Source organism: Ictidomys tridecemlineatus, chromosome 3 (assembly GCF_052094955.1).
Source record: "Ictidomys tridecemlineatus isolate mIctTri1 chromosome 3, mIctTri1.hap1, whole genome shotgun sequence".
NCBI lineage: Eukaryota > Metazoa > Chordata > Mammalia > Rodentia > Sciuridae > Ictidomys > Ictidomys tridecemlineatus.
Genome location: NC_135479.1, coordinates 74,868,609 through 74,886,908, shown reverse-complemented (window position 1 = coordinate 74,886,908; position 18,300 = coordinate 74,868,609). Strand labels below are relative to the sequence as shown.

General features: G+C 46.3%; 3 protein-coding genes and 1 long non-coding RNA gene across 9 annotated transcripts in view; 3 read left to right on the top strand and 1 right to left on the bottom strand.

The window, feature by feature from the left end:
- Nucleotides 1-9,731, top strand: part of Qrich1 (glutamine rich 1) — a 47,955-nt gene extending 38,224 nt beyond the window's left edge. For 3 of the 4 annotated variants that reach the window (XM_005326899.5, XM_005326900.4, XM_013359433.4), the window contains 4 exons: nucleotides 5,248-5,356; nucleotides 5,697-5,848; nucleotides 6,161-6,251; nucleotides 8,784-9,731. In XM_005326899.5, coding sequence (XP_005326956.1) covers nucleotides 5,248-5,356; nucleotides 5,697-5,848; nucleotides 6,161-6,251; nucleotides 8,784-8,976 — 545 coding nt within the window. In that variant the 3' untranslated portion in view covers nucleotides 8,977-9,731. Of the gene's footprint in view, nucleotides 1-5,247; nucleotides 5,849-6,160; nucleotides 6,252-8,783 lie in introns of those variants that run through there. The other variant, XM_078043167.1, reaches the window with a different exon arrangement.
- A 243-nt stretch (nucleotides 9,732-9,974) lies between these two features.
- Impdh2 (inosine monophosphate dehydrogenase 2) lies at nucleotides 9,975-14,781 on the top strand. Of its 3 annotated transcripts, none has more exons than XM_021727443.3 (15): nucleotides 9,975-10,183; nucleotides 10,624-10,672; nucleotides 10,874-10,975; nucleotides 11,060-11,134; nucleotides 11,472-11,678; nucleotides 12,165-12,252; nucleotides 12,330-12,529; nucleotides 12,608-12,698; nucleotides 12,796-12,891; nucleotides 13,149-13,220; nucleotides 13,856-13,999; nucleotides 14,079-14,223; nucleotides 14,306-14,449; nucleotides 14,535-14,618; nucleotides 14,710-14,781. In XM_021727443.3, exons 1-15 carry the CDS (start codon nucleotides 10,086-10,088, stop codon nucleotides 14,729-14,731), a joined length of 1,617 nt encoding a protein of 538 aa, XP_021583118.1. In that variant the 5' UTR covers nucleotides 9,975-10,085; the 3' UTR covers nucleotides 14,732-14,781. The 3 variants fall into 3 exon arrangements, with proteins under 3 accessions (XP_021583118.1, XP_005326953.1, XP_021583120.1); XM_021727445.3 differs by lacking the exon at nucleotides 9,975-10,183 and adding an exon at nucleotides 10,190-10,515; XM_005326896.5 differs by lacking the exon at nucleotides 13,149-13,220 and having other exon boundaries at nucleotides 9,977-10,183.
- A 631-nt stretch (nucleotides 14,782-15,412) lies between these two features.
- On the bottom strand, nucleotides 15,413-16,684 carry Ndufaf3 (NADH:ubiquinone oxidoreductase complex assembly factor 3). Its single transcript, XM_005326895.5, has 5 exons — nucleotides 16,461-16,684; nucleotides 16,178-16,370; nucleotides 15,934-16,000; nucleotides 15,732-15,832; nucleotides 15,413-15,664 (listed from the first exon to the last, which is right to left on the bottom strand). Exons 1-5 carry the CDS (start codon nucleotides 16,535-16,537, stop codon nucleotides 15,548-15,550), a joined length of 555 nt encoding a protein of 184 aa, XP_005326952.1. The 5' UTR covers nucleotides 16,538-16,684; the 3' UTR covers nucleotides 15,413-15,547.
- Nucleotides 16,685-17,013: 329 nt separating this feature from the next.
- Nucleotides 17,014-17,968, top strand: LOC120884265 (uncharacterized). The gene is made up of 2 exons (XR_013436483.1): nucleotides 17,014-17,322; nucleotides 17,668-17,968. It is a non-coding gene; the product is annotated as an uncharacterized LOC120884265 (long non-coding RNA).
- The last annotated feature ends 332 nt before the right edge of the window (nucleotides 17,969-18,300 follow it).

The following is an 18,300-nucleotide window of genomic DNA, read 5'->3' as shown; positions in this document are numbered from 1 at the left end:
GTGATTCCTCAAGGATAGCTCTTGGGAACTTTTGAAAAGCCTATTGGTTCTTCAGCCTTCCTCTACCAGTGTGCCATCTGTCAGGATGGATTGAGTTCTTGCTGACCACATGTAGCTTTCTTTGGAACCATAAGAAACATGCCCTTTGCCAGTGACCATCCTCTTTGTAGAACGTATACTGGTTGGCTTCTTGTTCTTTAGGGTCCTCTCAATCTGGACTTGCAGGGCCCTTAGAGGTGTCCTGTTGTTCCCTGGATCCATAATTTTTTGGAGCTGTTTTAGGTGTCAAAGAATTTTAGAAAACAGTATAGAAACTTTCTCTGTGCTGCCTCACCCTCATGTAATTTCCCCTATATTAATAGTGTTACATTAGCATGGTACATTTGTTAAAATTTGAACTAATATACATTATTATTATCTAAAGTTTATAGTTTATATTAGGGCTTACTCATTGTGTTGCAGTGCTGTTGGTTTTCATAAATGTCTGAAAGCATGAATCTACTACTATAGTATCAATACAGAATGTTTCCCTGTCTTAAATCCCTTCTCTTGCTGGTTGTGGTCGCACAGGCTTGTAATTCCAGCAGCTCGGGTGCCTAAGCCTAAGGATCGCAGGTTAAATAAAGCCAGCCTCAGCAACTTAGTGAGGCCCTAAGCAGCTCAGTGAGACCCTATCTCTAAATAAAATCTAAAAAAGGGCTGAGAATATGGGTCAGAGGTTAAACACCTCTGGGTTCAAACCTGGTACCCCCTCCACACACACACACACACACACACACACACACACACACACACACACACACACACAAATAAAATCCCTGTTATCTGCCTGTGCATTCTATTCTGCCTTCCTTCCCTTCCTTGCCCCCAGTCCCTGACAACCAATGATCTTTTTCCTATTGCCAGTTTTGTCTTTTCTAGAATGTCATATATTTGGAATAATTCAATATATAATCTTTTCAGATTTATTTCTTTCAGTTATCAATATACATTTAAAGTTAGTCTTTTCATGGCTTGATAGCTCATTTTCTTTTTAGCATAGAATATTCCATTGTGTGGACAAACCATAGTTTATCCATTCTTCTGAGAGACATGTTCTCTTTATTTCTTCCAGGTTTTGGCAGTTTTGAATAAAGATGCTATAAACATTTGTGTGCAGGTTTTTGGTAAATAATAGTCAAATAAGCCAGGTGGGGGTGGTTTGTGTCTGTAATCCCAGGTACTCAGGAGGCATAGATAGGAGAATCACAAGTTTGAGGCCAGCCTGAGTAATTTAGTGACCCTGTCTCACAATAAAAAATAAAGAGGATTGGGCATGTAGCTCAGTGGCAGAGCACCACTGAGTTCAGTTCCTAGCACTGCCCCCTACATACAAAAATTAATGAAACAGAATGAGAGAATGAGAAACTTAAGAAGTAGAATCACACAAGTATGGTAAATTTAACTGACAAAAAGGAGAAAGGCAGTTTAATGGAGAAAGGGTAGTGTTTTCAACAAATGGTGCTGGAAACATACTTTCTTCATTAAACTGCCACTATGCCTGTCCCATTTATTAACTCTTTTTTTTCCAATTTTTTAATTGATTTTATTTTTTTAAATACATGACAGCGGAATGCATTACAATTCTTATTCCATTTATTAACTCTTGACATTATTTCCTGAGCTTTTCTTCCTATGCTAGTTTGAAGGAAATTCCAGACATTCTATCCATAGATATTTATTTTCAGTTTTTTTTGGGGGGAGGTCAGGGGTGGTTCTTGGCAATTGAATCCAGGACCTCATTCATGCTGGGAAAGAGCTCTACCACTGAACTATATACTCAAAACCCTATCTATAAATTTTTTTAATGTGTTGAAAAGTGTTTTTGACATACCACAGGGACACTATCATAATTTTTAAAAACAACTAGAAAGCCAAACATGATGGCTTACACTAGGAGGCAAGGGCAGGAGGATTACAAGTTGTCTGGGCAAATTAGCAAGATGCTGTCTCAAAATTTTTAAAATAAACTGGGCATGATGACATACACCTATAATCCGAGTGGCTCTGAAGGCTGAGGCAGGAGGATTTCAAGGTCCAGACCAGTGAGCAAGGCCCTAAATAAATTAGTGAGACCTTGTCTCAAAATAAAAAATATAAAGGGCTGGGGATGTGGCTCAGTGGTTGAGTGGCCCTAGTTTCAATCCCCAATGCCAAAATAATAAGCAAATGCTAAATAATAAAAAAAAAAAATTAAAAGGCCAGGCATATAAGCTCAGTGGTAGTGTTCTTGGGTTCTGCCCTTAGTACTACACACACACACACACACACACACAAAAAGACTTTGTCACTCCAATTTCTGGATTGCTAGCAGTCCACATTGTGTGGGTAAAGCAGAATAAAGGCTTTAGAAATTTTCTTTATTTGCTTATCAGTTTTCACCGTAATGAGTTAGTTCACCAGCTTTCCCACTTCCCAGTAATGTAAAATTAAGGTTTTTTTTATCTGTTTTTTAAGAATCATTGTGAACTCATGCATTTAAATATTTGATAATTTGATATGATTCAGTCCACTGCAGTTATTTTTATTGATGTGCAGACTGTTCTATCTTTGGCCAATTGGATTATCTTTAGGTTGGTACCTATATTAATTCTAGTAGTTGTTGATTACTCCCTTCATTTCTTTTCTTCTCTCTCTCTCTCTCTCTCTCTCTCTCTCTCTCTCTCTCTCTCTCTTTTTCTCTCTTTCTCTCTCTCTCTCTGTGTGTGTGTGTGTGTGTGTGAACCCAGGGGTGCTGAACTACTGAGATATATCCCCAGCCTTTTCTTTTTTATTATTTGGAGATAGGGTCTTACCAGTTTGCCCTGACTAGCCTTGAACTTGTGATCCTTCTGCCTTGACCTCATGGATAGCTATGATTACAGGTGTACATTGCCATAGCCAGCAACTTCCTTACTTTGACAGAACATTTCATTTTTCAAACACTTATTGTTCCATTGTAAAATCCATCAGTTCTCTATGAAACTGGTTGCTTTTAGTGGGATAAGGTATTTCAATACACATTTTGGATGTTAGGGATGCTCATTGCTCCTGCACTGGTCATTGTGTCTGTGCCCTTCAGTAGGCAGAAGTTTTAAAGTTTTAAAAGATAAAATAAAAAGTTTTAAAGATAAAATACATCATTTTTATGCTTGCTGTTGAGAATCAAATCTGTAAGGCTTATATAATTTTGTTTTCCATGTCTCCTTGTTCTTAGCCAGGAATCCTGGTTCTTAGCCATTAAAGTATATTTTATTTATCTATTTGTTTATTTATTTATTGGTACTGGGGATTGAACCCAGGGGCTCTTTATCCTGAGCTACATCCTTATCCCTTTCTAATTCTTTATTTTTGTAAAGGGTCCCTCAGTTGCTGAGGTTGCTGGACTTGAACTTCAGATTGTCCTGCTTCAGCATCCTGAATATAAAATTAATTTTAAAGTTTGTTGTTGGGAATAAAATAATGTTATAGAAATGCCACTAGAGGAGGTATGTGGCTGAGTGAAGGAAGAGAAAAATATACCAAGCTGTGGCAGGAGTTACTCCTAGGGAAATAGCTTTTCCTGAGAGAAGCTGTGTTGTGTTGCTTATCCTACATCTTGGATGCTTCAAATATGTCCAAGAGCAAGAAAGTTCTTCCCATTGTTGCTATACCACTAAGTAGCCAAACAGTGGACAAAAACAGCACTGGAGAGAAGTACACACTACATGGTCAAAGTTTTGCCTGTGGGAAGAATAGACAGTGGACTGTATTGTGCAGAGTCTTCCTTTTCTGCTTCCAGGAAGCGTAACTTTCACTGTCTGGAGAATCCTGAAACCCTGTAGGAAAATGCTGTGTCTGCTACACACTACTATACCCTCAGTGCACAAACACTTGTAGTTGTTGAATTGAGCAAATGAAGGTAGCTTGATGGTAAAACCCATAGTTATCTTTCTTTAGTGCAGTCCTGGCTGCCCAGGGTTCTTGTTCATACTGTTGGTGTTTTAGTCAGATTTTTGTAGCTGTGACCAAAAGACCTGACAGAAATAATTAGAGGAGGTAAAGTTTAGTTAGGGGCTCACAATTTCAGAGTTCTCAGTTCAGAGATGGCTGACTCTATTCCTCTGGGCCTGAGATAAGTCAGAACACCATGGCAGAAGTGTGTGGTGGAAAAAAGCACTTGGACTCTGCTGGCTTCTTCCTTGTTGAAGTGGGTGGAAAGAGTTCTCACCACAGAGCAGAAAGAGTTCTCACCATAATGAAATATAAAGCCCAAAGCCACAGCTGCAATGACCCACCTCCTCCAGCCATACCCTGCCTGCCTATATTTACCACCCAGTTAATCTCTATCAGGGGATCTAATCAATGCACTGATTAGATTCTCATAGCCCAATCATTTACCTCTAAACTTTTTTTTAGTTTTTTGGGGGTTTTTGTTCTGTAATTTTTATTTGTTCTTTTTAGTTACACATGACAGTAGAATGTATTTTGACATATATATATTGGTTATACCCAATTTATTCTACTGTCTTTCCATTTTCCAAATTCCCTTCCCTTTACTTTATTCTAAATTTTCTTACATTGTCTCACACATGAGCTTTTGGGGGACACCACATATCTAAATTGGCCTTAGCCCTGCCTAGCTCTAGATTTGTCAGTGAACCTGGGTCTTAAGAGTTACACCTATCCTTTTAACGAAAACTTGAAATTGCTCAAATATCAGTGTTCTTTCTATCCATAGAAGTGATGATATGGGCTTTCTTCCTAGAAATGATAGATAATAAGAGGGGTATACATTACCAGGTCTTTGGGCCTTCGACACCTTGAAAATACAATGTAAGTTGTCTTTGAGAAGAGAGAGCATGTATGCATGTTTGGTTTATAGTTTTATGTATTCATGAATCTGAAGGCAATCCTTTTGTCTTATATTAGCCTTGGATTACAGAGGAATTTGTCAAGTAACAGTAATCATGTGAGGTAGTGGTTCTCAAAGTGTGATTCCCAGAGCAGCAGCAGTATCACCTTGGAACTTGTTAGAAATAAATGTTCATTTTGGGTTCCACCTCAGAAACATAGGTTGTGACCCTCCATGTTTTAACAACCTTTCCAAATTATTTTGCAACACCCCAGGGAGACTTCTGTTTTTAAGACTTATGTCCCTGTGGTCCATATACCTCACATCTCCCATCCCGTGCCTTTTTTGGTACCTCCTTCCATCTATTTGTTTTAGCATTATTCTGTTCCTCCTAGGCTATGTTCTGCCCAGCCATGTGACTGAGGAGATGCTATGGGAATGCAAGCAGCTTGGGGCGCACTCCCCTTCCACCCTATTGACCACCCTCATGTTCTTTAACACCAAGTAAGTTTTCTAGAATGTTCATACTTGGCCTCTGCTGGCTTCTTCCTGGTGAAGTGGGTGGAAACTTAAGGAGGACTTCTGAATTCCTGTGACATTTATGAGAACCTTGAGCTACTGAAAGCCTCCAGCCCCACTTGACTACATTTTTTTTTGGTGACCAGCGAATCTAACAGCCTTTTCAGAACTCTACTATCTATTTCTATGTGGCTTCTCCACTGTCCACAGTGTTTGGGTATGGGCCTACCCAGATCTGGGAGTGTGGGCTCCTCTGAAATACAGATGGGTGTAGGGTAAATCATGGTGTCTGGCACCCTCTGCCTTGCTTTCACTTGTGGTTCAGGTACTTCCTGTTGAAGACAGTTGACCAGCACATGAAGCTGGCCTTCTCCAAAGTCTTACGACAGACAAAGAAGAACCCCTCTAATCCCAAGGATAAAAGCACGAGTATCCGGTACCTGAAGGCCCTTGGGATACATCAGACTGGCCAGAAAGGTAGGAAAGGTGGCACCTTACCCTGTATCTACTGGGCTAGTAATAAATGTGGAGGGGGGTTTTACTGGGTAGGAATTTTCCATTCCTTTTTCCCCAGCCAAAAACTTTTCTCTTAGAAGCAGGGAAGCTCTGGACAAGATAGCCTATTCCCTTCCTAGTTATTTCATGCCTCATTCCTTTCCTCTTCCTACCTAATATTTCCTAGATAGGATGGCTGAATACCTGTGGTTCCTAATCTAGGCCTGAGCTAAGACAGTCCTTATGCCAGGTCTGTGATGGTGGTGGTGGCGGCGGGGGGGGGGTGTTTTATAGTTACAGATGACATGTATGCAGAACAGACAGAAAATCCAGAGAATCCACTGAGGTGTCCCATCAAGCTCTACGATTTCTACCTCTTCAAATGGTGAGGAGACTTTATAAATTGGCTAATGTATGTGTGTGTGTGTTTGCATGCTTACTTATATGCTTATGTTATCAAAGGAAAGAGGCATTCTCTAGCCCCAGAGGAAAATCATTTCCAAAAATCTAAATAAAGAAACAACTATGTGGCTTTCCCAAAGTGGTATGCTTGACATTGATATAAAAAGGGTTCCTGAACCCTAACAGACTTTTTTTTTTTTTTGGTACTGAGGATTGAACCTGGGAGTGCTTAACCACTGAGCCACATCCCCAGCCCTTTTTAATATTTTATTTGGAGACAGGGTCTTGCTGAGTGGTTGAGGCTGTTCCTCCCGCCTCAGCCATCTTTTATGGAGAAGATATGTTACAGAGAGGCCACCTTCATCACAAACTAAATAAGGTCCTGCATCATCCTGGCCCTGGCCTTTTATCATTGCCACTGTCAACTTTGGGGAGACTCCTTCCTTTAACTTTTATTTTTTCTTCCTCCTCCAATTTGGCATGTCATTTTCATAGCAATGCCAGACGATTTTTGTTTGTTTGTTTTGGATCTTAGTATCTCACTTAGATTAAAACCTTCAGTGTTTTGTCATTACTTTACAGAGTAATCCTTAATAGTGGATAAGGACTCCCCCTTGTTAGCCTTATGTTGACACTACTCTGAGCTCTCAATCTACACTAATGCCTTTCCACTTGGGTATTATGCTATATTTTCTGGGTTTGTTTTTTTTTTTTAGTTGTGGATGTACACAATACCTTTATTTGTTTATGTGGTGCTGAGGATTGAACCCAGTGCCTCACATGTACTATGTAAGCACTCTACCACTGAGCTACAACCCTGGACCTCTTTTCTGTTGTTGTGTTTTTTTTTTTTTTTAATATTTATTTTTCAGTTCTCGGTGGACACAACATCTTTGTTGGTATGTGGTGCTGAGGATCGAACCCGGGTCGCACGCATACCAGGCGAGCGCGCTACCGCTTGAGCCACATCCCCAGCCCCTGTTGTTGTTTTTTTTTAAAATATTTTTTTAGTTGTACACGGACACAATACCTTTATTTTATGTATTTATTTATATTTTTTTCTTTTAGTTTTCAGTGGATATTTATTTATTTATATATGGTGTGAGAATCGAACCCAGTGCCTCACACATGGTAGGCAAGCCCTCTACTACTGAGCTACAACCCCAGCCCTATTTATTTATCTATTTATTTATTTATTTATTAAATATTTATTTTTTGATTGTAGTTGGACACAATACTTTTATTTTATTTATTTATTTTTATGTGATACTGAGGATGAACCCAGGGCCTCGCATGTGCTAGGCGAGCACTCTAACACTGAGCCACAATCCCAGCCCCTATATTTATTTTTTTGTAATGCTGAGGATGGAACCCAGTCCCTCACATGTACTAGGCACTGAGCCACAACCCAGTCCCTCTTTTCCATTCTTAAACATAGCTTTTTCAAGGAACAATTTCCAAATTCCCTACCTGTTCCATCTGTTTTCTCTGTAGCACTTAACTACTGGTACCATTTTTTGTATATTTGTGTAATTTTTTTGTATGTATTTTTTAATTGTTGTTGCCCTTCTTATCTATAACCTCCATGTGGTAGGAATTACTATCTTTACTCATTTCTTTTTTTCTTTCTTCCTTTTTTTTTTTTAAGAGAGAGAGAAAATTTTTTAATATTTATGTTTTAGTTTTCATCGGACACAAGATCTTTATTTTATTTTTATGTAGTGCTGAGGATCGAACCCAGCGCCCCACGCATGCCAGGCGAGCGCACTACCGCTTGAGCCACATCCACAGCCCCTCTACTTATTTCTTTAACATTACATCTTTTGCATACCTGGCATACAGTAGCCTTTTAGTAAACCTTGAAAGGATGAATAAATGTTAGAGGATGGTGTGTGCTGAGTATGTATGAATGTAGTACCACAGAGTGGGTGAGCAAGGTAAGAGCCCCAGCATGGTGACTACTGTTACTTTGTAGATCACAATGTGAGCCATGTGTGATGGCACATATCTATAATCCCAGCAACTTTGAAAAAAGTCCTGTTTCAAAATAAAATTTTTATGGCTGGGGATGTGGTTCAGTTGTAAAGCACCTCTGGGTTCAATCCCCAGTAAAACCACTCCCTCCTGCCCCTTTCCCCTGGATAAAATATGGATACATAACAGTGTGAGTCAACACTTGGAGATAGATTATCTGAGCAGTGAGGTTGGCTCCAAGTGGAAAATAGATGGACTCGGTACATCTGTGATTGATCATGGCTGGCTTTTGTAAAGGTGGGTCAGAAAGGAGACAACCTGTCACTGGCATTCATAGCAGCCCTCACTAGAAGTCCTGGAGGTGGTGTTTGATAGATATATTCAGTAACTGTGCTACCTATTAAACATCCAGAGCTGCTGCCTTACCAACTTTTTCAGATTGTCTCTGTCTGGGAAGTTCAGGCTGGGAGGGTTAAAGTTGTAATTACCTAGCTTTTACTGATATGTTCTTTAGCCTAGCTTTTACTGATATGTTCTTTAGCCCCCAGAGTGTAAAAGGACGGAACGACACCTTTTACCTAACACCTGAGCCAGTGGTGGCCCCCAACAGCCCAATCTGGTATTCAGTCCAGCCTATCAGCAGAGAGCAGATGGGACAAATGCTGACCCGGATCCTGGTGATACGAGAAATTCAGGAGGCCATTGCAGTGGCCAACGCAAGCACCATCCACTGAGATGCCTCAGTCATACTACAAGAAAACCCAGCCAGGAAAAACTGGACAGACTTGCACACTAAAGAAGAGGCCTCCATTTTTTCTTTTTTCTTTTATCTTGGGTAGTTATGAAGCCTTCCAGGCTACTTCTGTTTAAAATGTAAAAGAAAACTTTGCCCTCTTTCCATTTTCATAGACCTGCGGCAAACTCCTTGATCCATGGGGGCTCTAGGTTTACTGAGAGCCAGGTGTCTAGAAAGTTACTGGCTTTTTTTTTTTTTTTTTTTTTTTTTTTAGTCTGGGCTCTGGGGGAAGGGCTTGGACTGTTGGGAGAAATGTGGCGCACCCCCCCCCCCCATGTCCCTTCTTCAAGAAAGATGGAATTAATGATGGATCGACCCTCCAGGGAATCTCCCCAGCTGGCTTTCACTGTGGACTGGCTGACTTCACTAGAGGAGCCACCTTCTCTTCATGTTGACATAAACTTAGCATCTTAATGGAAGAAAAATGAGGGGAACTTCAATTATGATTTATTAAAGACAATTTCTATTTACAACCTCCTTTATGACAAGTGACATTTTAGATGTTAAAGTAAAAACTTTACCATGCCTTTTTTTTTTTTTTTTGGCCTAACATTGAGGCCTTAAACCTGAGGCTCCTGTGCCTGATGGAATTCTTGTAACATACACTTGTGTATCATATAAAGATACCACTCTGTTTCTCTTATGTATTCTTACTCTAGTTGTTTATTAAGAATGACAAGCACGTCTTTTCAATATGCTAGTGAACAATGTGTCTTTATTTGGGGAGGTACCTGGCAGGACAGCAGCAGCTAAGCCTTCCCGGTTCTTGAAACTACCCAAGGTCCTGTGGGAGGGGGTGGGACAGGAAATAGCCCAACTCTGTTGGGGGTATGGTTGGTGTATCCTTTTCGCGTGTGCTGGTTCCTCCCAATCAGCCCCGCCCCTGCCGCAGGAACGCTGCAGTTCCGCCCGCGCGCTCTGCGCCGTGACGTCAGCAATGCGCGCGGCGCAATGACGGAATCGGCTGGTTTATATTGGCGCCGCCCTGACGGCGGAGGCCTCTGCGGCGCGGTTCTCGGCAACACGCGGTAGTGTTCCGCGCCGGCCATGGCGGACTACCTGATTAGCGGGGGCACGTCCTATGTGCCAGACGACGGACTCACAGCACAGCAGCTCTTCAACTGCGGGGACGGCCTCACCTACAAGTGCGGGCCTTGGGGTTTCACCTGGGCCAGTAGAAGGGTGGCAATCTGGTCTAAGAGACCGGATGAGGGCTTCAATGGAGCCCTCTTCGGTGCGGGCTTGGGGGACAGGATCCGGAAATTACCCACCTGTCACCGGGATTCATTTTGACAGATTCAAAGCGGGGTTGGGTTAGGGGGAGCCATCTCGACAGTACTTAGGATTTCAGGCTTGAGAAGACTCCATTCTCTGAACACGTGGAATTGTGAGGATTCCAGGAGCACTGGTGACAGAAAAGGTCCCCAGTTTACCGTCCCCATGCTGTGCTCTGTTTTGCCTGTGACACCTCAGTTCAGTTAGTGCCTCTCTTTGCTCTTATTCCTTGTGGGTTGATGTGTGGAGTTGATGTCTCATGGTACCATAACTCAGAGCCCTGCTCCCAATTCACTCCCCTCCTCTGCAGCGATTTTCTCATTCTCCCTGGGTACATCGACTTCACTGCAGACCAGGTGGTGAGTATGACCAGGAATTGGGTTCTGAACATAAAGGTGCTGCTGTTGCCTGGTCTCTGGGCTACCTTACTAGATTGGGTTTTGGGGGTGGATTCTATGGAATTGTCAGCATGCAAGTCAGATCCCATTTTGCAGGGTGTCTGATACCGCCCTGTAGTGTAAGAGGTACTTGGCCACACTAGTGGTCCTTTGTCTCCTCAGGACCTGACCTCTGCCCTGACCAAGAAGATCACTCTGAAGACCCCACTGGTTTCCTCACCCATGGACACAGTTACAGAGGCTGGGATGGCCATTGCAATGGCGGTGAGCCTCATGGGGTTATGGGAGAAGGCAGGGACACCATCTCCCTAAGAAACATGCAATGGTGTCTCTCTGTTTATCCTGAAGCTTACTGGCGGCATTGGTTTCATCCACCACAACTGTACACCTGAATTCCAGGCTAATGAAGTTCGGAAAGTGAAGGTCAGAAGGGCAGGGACTGTGGTGAAGAACTCTGGGAATTGCACTGAGGTGCAGTGGGGTGGGAGTAGGAGGTTTGTTCTGCTAAATTAGGATCCTTTCTTCCCATTGTGGGGTTCAATTACTGAGGAGAAGAGCCTGATATCCAGTTTCTTAAGCCATCAGAAGAGCACCAGGTGCACAGTGTCTCCAGCCCACCCATGTTTCTTGTTAGAGTAATTGATTTGACTTGATCCTATAGCACTACCAAAAGGGTAGTTTAGGCATAAACCCTGTGCCTAAACCAACAGTTTGATAAAAAGTGATCAGATACAATGCCTTTTCTTACCATTCCCTCCAGAAATATGAGCAGGGATTCATCACAGACCCTGTGGTCCTCAGCCCCACGGATCGCGTCCGGGATGTTTTTGAGGCCAAGGCTCGGCATGGCTTTTGCGGTATACCCATTACGGATACAGGCCGGATGGGGAGTCGTTTGGTGGGCATCATCTCCTCAAGGGACATTGATTTTCTCAAGGAGGAGGAGCATGACCTGTTTTTGGAAGAAGTAAGTATCACCAGCAGAGCACAGCTAAACTTTGGCAGCCTACACTGAAGAAAGCAGGCCTGTTGCCCATATAACATTTCTCTTCTGTTTAGGAAACTGAACACCTAGTCACATTTCTGATTGCTTCATGAGGTTCTTGAATTTCATCTTCCCCTCTACCAGGGTCTCAAACTTCCAAATTTCCTGTCAGCATTCATGCTTTGCTCTTTGACACCCCCAGGTTGAGTTCAGTGCTCAAGGACCATCAATCAGCCTTTTTCTTCTGGTCCTCTTCATTACTCCTGTGCAATTTTCTACAGTGTAAGAGGCGGCTCTCTATACAGTGTAGTCCTTCCTTCTCAGTATTAGTATATTATGCTGGTATAAGTGTCCTTAAGGAAGTATAGTTTGGGATTAGGTATGTGAATGGTGGTCTTTGGAGCCTCCTCTTATAGTTAGGGCAGGGTCTGAGAGGTCTGGTCTCTCCTCATCACTTCTTCCCTTCAGATCATGACTAAGCGAGAAGACTTGGTGGTAGCTCCTGCAGGTATCACATTGAAGGAAGCAAATGAAATTCTACAGCGCAGCAAGAAGGGTGAGTCCCAGAGGTGGGAAGGGGCATAGACATAATTGATGCTCAGGTACCTGATTTATGTCTTACCCTGACTTCAGGAAAGTTACCCATTGTGAATGAAGATGATGAGCTGGTAGCCATCATTGCCCGGACAGACTTGAAGAAGAACCGGGATTACCCACTAGCCTCCAAAGATGCCAAGAAGCAGCTACTGTGTGGGGCAGCCATTGGCACTCATGAGGATGACAAGTATAGACTGGACTTGCTAGCCCAAGCTGGTGTGGACGTAGTGGTTTTGGTAAGCTAATACATAAAAGGATGGGACAGGACTAACGCCACATCACAGTCTTTACGTGGGACTTCCTTCTTGTCTCAGGACTCTTCCCAGGGAAATTCCATCTTCCAGATCAATATGATCAAGTATATCAAAGAGAAATATACCAATCTCCAAGTTATTGGAGGCAATGGTAAGCCAAGAACGGGCACTGACAAATGTGGAGTGGGATAGAGAGCTGGGCTGTCATCTGGACCCTCATATGAGACTTTCCCTCTCCTTTACTGTAGTTGTCACTGCAGCTCAGGCCAAGAACCTCATTGATGCAGGTGTGGATGCCCTGCGGGTGGGCATGGGAAGTGGCTCTATCTGCATCACCCAGGAAGGTAAGGATTTCTTTGGCACGGCCCAGAGACCTTGGCAATGGGTCTCACATGCCCTGGGATCAGGCACTCTTAATGGGAACTACAATGAGTCCTCTAATAGAGGCAACTCTGAGGCCAAATAGGCCTCTTGGATGGGTGACATGGCTGGAAGCAAGACGAATTCTTGTCATCCCTTCCCTGCCACTTCCCTGCCTAGCCTGGCCTCCTTGCTCCTGCTCTGCACCCTCTCTAAACTCTGGTCTGTTTGTTTTATTTAGCGGCTCCCAAGATCCCTCCAGACATAAAGTCCCACAGCCCCAAATGCCCTTCTACTGTCACGGGCTGCTATAGTAAGTCCGGCCTGGCCCACTGGCCGGCCCAGCTGCCCACTGCCCGGCTGCTTGGTTGATTGTAGCTGTAGCTCCCAGAGTTTGTGGTGCTAATGGGTGGGCAGGGTAAACAGATGTACAGACCATGGTTTGGGGGCTGCTTGAGATCACAGCTCCTTTTTCTTCCTGGGTGCTTACACAGCAGGACCTGCTTCCCTAGGCAGGCTATGCTTTGTCCACATCTTCTGTAGTAGTAGTTCAAGGATCAGCCCTGTAGCCTGCTCTCAGGTTACCTGATCTTGCCCCCGGTGTCCAGTATTCAGAGAGGAAATTCTGGGGTTGACATGGTGCCTCTGGGTACTAACTGCACGGTGACTCCTGTCCCATCTGCTACCAGCTGGGCAGGGCTTTCCCGGCTGCTAAAGACTGCATGTGCCTGAGGCTGCCCTGAATCCTGCGCGCGCGCGCACACACACACACACGCAGGGATGAAGCCAGCACAACTTATTGAACTGTTAAAGGCAGATGGGACAGCAGCCATCCCAGACATCAGTCCAGTTGCCATCCTGGTACAGATGTAGCTAAGCTCCTGGGTGCTAAGTGTGGCCTCTTACTTGTTCCCACTAACCCCCACCCACCCATCTGATCCTCAACAGTGTTGGCCTGTGGGCGGCCCCAAGCAACAGCCGTGTACAAGGTTTCTGAATATGCACGCCGCTTTGGTGTTCCTGTCATTGCTGATGGAGGAATCCAGAATGTGGGCCATATTGCCAAAGCCTTGGCCCTTGGGGCCTCCACAGGTGAGGCTCAGTGCCCCTAGAGCTTGGTGGGATCCCTTCTCACCAGATTCTGCCCTGAGCACTCCACATATGTCCATAGTCATGATGGGTTCCCTCCTGGCTGCTACCACTGAGGCCCCTGGTGAGTACTTCTTCTCCGATGGGATCCGGCTAAAGAAATATCGTGGTATGGGCTCTCTTGATGCCATGGACAAGCATCTCAGCAGCCAGAACCGATATTTCAGGTGAGACAGACCAATCATCCCAACTCTGACAACAATCTCATCCCTGCTGTGACTTCACCCATTTCTCTACCTCTTCCTATAGTGAAGCCGACAAAATCAAAGTGGCCCAAGGGGTATCAGGGGCTGTGCAGGACAAAGGGTCCATCCATAAATTTGTCCCCTACTTGATTGCCGGCATCCAGCACTCCTGCCAGGATATTGGTGCCAAGAGTTTGACTCAAGTCCGGTGAGTTTGGGTACCTGAGACATGGGCAGAAGGACTGTTTTAGTGAGTCAGCTACTGCCTACATCTGATCCCTGTCCCTCTTTAGAGCCATGATGTACTCTGGGGAACTTAAGTTTGAGAAGAGAACATCCTCAGCTCAGGTGGAAGGTGGCGTCCACAGTCTCCATTCGTAAGTAACCCCTATCCTTAGCTGAGAGCATCTTCCATGCCTCATACCTCTTTCCTCTTGTCCTAAACTCACAAGTGGTCTCTGCCTACAGGTATGAGAAGCGGCTTTTCTGAAAAGGGATCCAATGTGCCTCCTCAGTTTTTCAATAAAAGTTTGAAAAAGAGTAATGCCTGATCTTTGGGGTCACCAGGCACATGGGGGATCTGCAGGTACAAATAGCAACCTCATTTTGTTCCATGGATAAAAGTGCTCTATGATCCTTCAAAGAGGGTAGTTCCAGTTTAAAAACTTCTTCCGGGGGCTAAGGTTGTAACTCGGTGGTAGAGCACTTGCCTTGCGCATGTGAGGCACTGGGTTCCTAAAAACAAATGTATTGTGTATATCTGACTTAAATACATAAATTTCATAGGGGGATGTTCTCAAATCAGTTCTGGCTTCTTAGGGTTTATTTCACATTGAGAATCTTAACTCTGCTCTTGAGGGAGTTGGGGGTGTCACATTATAGTCTGGAACGGGTGTATAGAAAGCCTCCTGCTAGCCTAAAGCTTGGCTGCATGGGACTACTTCAAGACTTGGACGTGTACTCCCTAATATGAATCTTTAAAAGGATCCTGGAGAAACTCATATAAATGACCATAAGATCTGAAACAAAACATCTGCCTCCTGGCCTCTGAAGTGAAGAACAGGAAATCAGGAATAGTCTAGATAAAATAGTGACCCTTTGCTTTCTCCTCACCTCCACCAGTGGCCCACTGACCCAGCAACCCCTGGCCAGCAACACACCTGATACAAAATGGGAGAATTGTATAAATTATATTCCTGTCAAGCATGAAAAGTGTTTAGCGCCAATGGAGAGGACAGTGAAAACAATGGGAACATCTGCACTTTTTTATAAAAGTGTCCCTCCTGAACAGCTGATAACTTCCTGTTCATTCTGCATCTTGGCTCATATATGTGAGTGAAGTCTCTCCAGGTGGGGGGATGAGTACAGCTCCTGTCATTCGGCCTTCATGACACAGGAAGTTGAAGGTGGCACAGGCACTGGGCTGCAAAGATAAGTCGTTAGTTTCCTTGGGGTTAGGCCTGAGCTCCCACAGCATTTCCAAGACTTACTGTGTCTTGCACTTCCAGAGCGATGCCCCGCTGCCTAATGGCTTGCAGCACCTTAGAGTGTAGCCGCTCAGTCCTGTTTCCAGTGCCCACCACAACAATCTCTAGGGAAGTGAGAGATGGCTATTTTACAATCAGGTCTGTTGAGAGGATAGGTTATCCTTTCTGGGCTCAGAGCACCTCAGTCTTCCCCTATCCTTCATACCTATCCTGGGCTCCAGCAACCAGAAGAGGGAGAAGCTTTCTTCTGTGATGTTCTGGTGGGATCCCACCTGTATGGGTGGGGGCCAATTCAATACGACAATCAAATCTACCCGAGTTACCTTCTAGCCGCCGCCCTCCAAACTCTGACTACCGGACAACAAGGAAAAGCCAAATTTGCCAGGGACACAAGCAGGGAGAAGGACTGTAATTTGGCCTGTTTGCCCACTGCGGGGGGAAGGGCTCACATTCCACTGTACCACCGAGTGCGGGAGCAGCGCACAAGGACCGAGCACTCGATTTCCGTTGATAGTGAAGCCTCGGCTGTTGTAACTGTCAATGTACATGATGTGCGGGAACTCGCGTTGCAGCAGAGAAATGTGAGTCCGCTGATACAATTCATCATCAGCTAGCGACAGTCGGTGACCACGCTGTGGAAACCTGCGGAAGGGGCAAGGTTGGGCGCATAACCGGGGCTGTGCGGTTCTTGGAGCTGGGGGGCAGAAGGTCGGGGGGGGGGTCCGGACTTACCACTGCAGCGCAACATGTAGGAAGCGCGGCACGGGTCGCGCTCTGTAGAGGTAGCGGAGCGAGAAAGCGGTGGCCATGGCTGCTCTGAGCGTAGCGAGTCCTCCGCAGAAATAGTGAGAAAGTAGCGGAGCCTGACCTAGTGCAGCTACAGCGCCCCATGCGTACGGGAGGGGACTGCGCAATTAGGCCGGCCCAGCAGGCAATTTTAACTCTCAAGAGCTCGCGTTCCAGGCGCCGCTCGGGTGACGGCACCTGCCGCCAGCCTCTCCCCGTTTCTCCGCCCATCGTCCCTAGGGAGTGGACACCTGGTCCCATTGCCGACCTCCGGGCATTGCCTGGGCCGCAGTCTCGGCCTGGCCCCGAGGCTCTCAGGTATTCTGCAGGGCTCCCGGGACCAGGGGCGGAGCGACCAAGCACCTGGTCCTCTACTGCACACCTGGCCAGGGTGTGGTGCCAACCTCCAAGCACCTAATCCCAGGCTTTTCGGTGTCGGGCTTCGTGGGCGGGACGGGTGGCTAAGGTTTCCCTAGCTAGTTTCGGAATCACGGCCCTCACCAACCGTCATTCGCGCGACCGTTGGCTGCACTGCCGCGCGCTGCAGAAGGCGTGGCCGCGCGTGGATTGGCTTCTCGGGAGCGCGAGGGGGCGTGGCCAGGTGGTTTCGCCTTAAAATGGCTTCAAGCCTGAGGACAGCCAGAGCCAGCGGAAGGGCACACCACGGCACGACTAATGTAGCTGTTCAGGTGGGACTAACTGGGCCGAACCGGACCAGACGTGAACTACACAGCACCTGGAACATCATCCCGTCCTCCTTCACTCTGCTCGCGCGTTCCGGGTTTCCCTGCCCCCTGTTCTCAGCCAAGTAAAGGGCCTACTGGCGCAAGACTCACGAACGCCCGCGCGGGGTTCGGACATCTCCGCGCGTTGGCTCTGTGGTGGCCTCAGCGAGACATTGTCGCGTTTGCTACCCGCGGGGTCGGGTGGGCAGGAGGTTCAGCGCAGTCTGGCCTGGGGTTGGATTTGCCAGGGCCAGTCCCAACGGCCTTCCAGTTGTCCTGTGACTACTGTGTGGGCCCATTCGGCCCCTGGCTGTCTCGACGCTGGCAGCGTCAACGGACAAAGGCCCCCGAGCGCGGGGGTGTCCCCGAAGTGGGCGCGCGGGTTGACTTCCTCTCCGGCCCCCACGGGCGCGCTTTCCTCTTGGCAGATTCCGAAGCTCGCCCCACCACCGTCACCGCACCAGTGGCTCCAGCTTCGTGGGACCCACAGGGCTAATCCTGCCCTGCGGATCTAATCCGGATCGGGACCTGGTCCCAGGGGAGGTGCCCACCTTCCCTCCTATTGTTCTGGGGCCCAGGTGAGCGCCTCATTCTCACTAGACTCGATTACACCACCTACTTCTGCCTAGTCCACACCCTGGGACTGGGGATGGGTGTGGGTTTTGAGCTGATCCCCGTGGGAGTGACCTGGGGGCAGGAGCCCCCCTCCAACGGCTGGACAGCGGGCAACGGAATCCCAAAAGCAGCTGTTGTCTCCAGAGCATTCCAGCTGCGCTTGGATTTCGTTCCCTGCTCTTCTGCCTGAGCAGCGCCCTAGCCCAGATGGAGTGGCCCCTGACCCCCAGGCACACTGACTGTACTGGGCCACTCTGGTCTCCGTCCCTCTCTCAGGTGCGCCCTCAGGCTGCAGATGGCAAGAGTAGACATGGAAGAGCTGGGGCTGGTGTCCCTCACTGGAACTCCATGAGAGCTTTGGTGAGGGAGGACCTGGGTCCATCGGGTAGGGCTGCAATGGCGGTGAGTCCCACAGGACGCCCCAGCCCACGGCTTGCTAAAGATAG

Excerpts from the sequence above, each read along its gene's own strand:
- Impdh2 (XM_021727443.3), top strand. The coding sequence starts at position 10,086 with ATGGCGGACTACCTGATTAGCGGGGGCACGTCCTATGTGCCAGACGAC. Across the intron at positions 12,530-12,607 it reads GTGTGGACGTAGTGGTTTTG|GACTCTTCCCAGGGAAATTC; the intron begins GTAAGCTAATAC and ends TTCTTGTCTCAG. Across the intron at positions 14,450-14,534 it reads AAGAGTTTGACTCAAGTCCG|AGCCATGATGTACTCTGGGG; the intron begins GTGAGTTTGGGT and ends GTCCCTCTTTAG.
- Ndufaf3 (XM_005326895.5), bottom strand. The coding sequence starts at position 16,537 with ATGGCCACCGCTTTCTCGCTCCGCTACCTCTACAGAGCGCGACCCGTG. Across the intron at positions 16,001-16,177 it reads ACTCGGTGGTACAGTGGAAT|GTGGGATCCCACCAGAACAT; the intron begins GTGAGCCCTTCC and ends CCACCCATACAG. Across the intron at positions 15,833-15,933 it reads GTTGCTGGAGCCCAGGATAG|AGATTGTTGTGGTGGGCACT; the intron begins GTATGAAGGATA and ends TCACTTCCCTAG.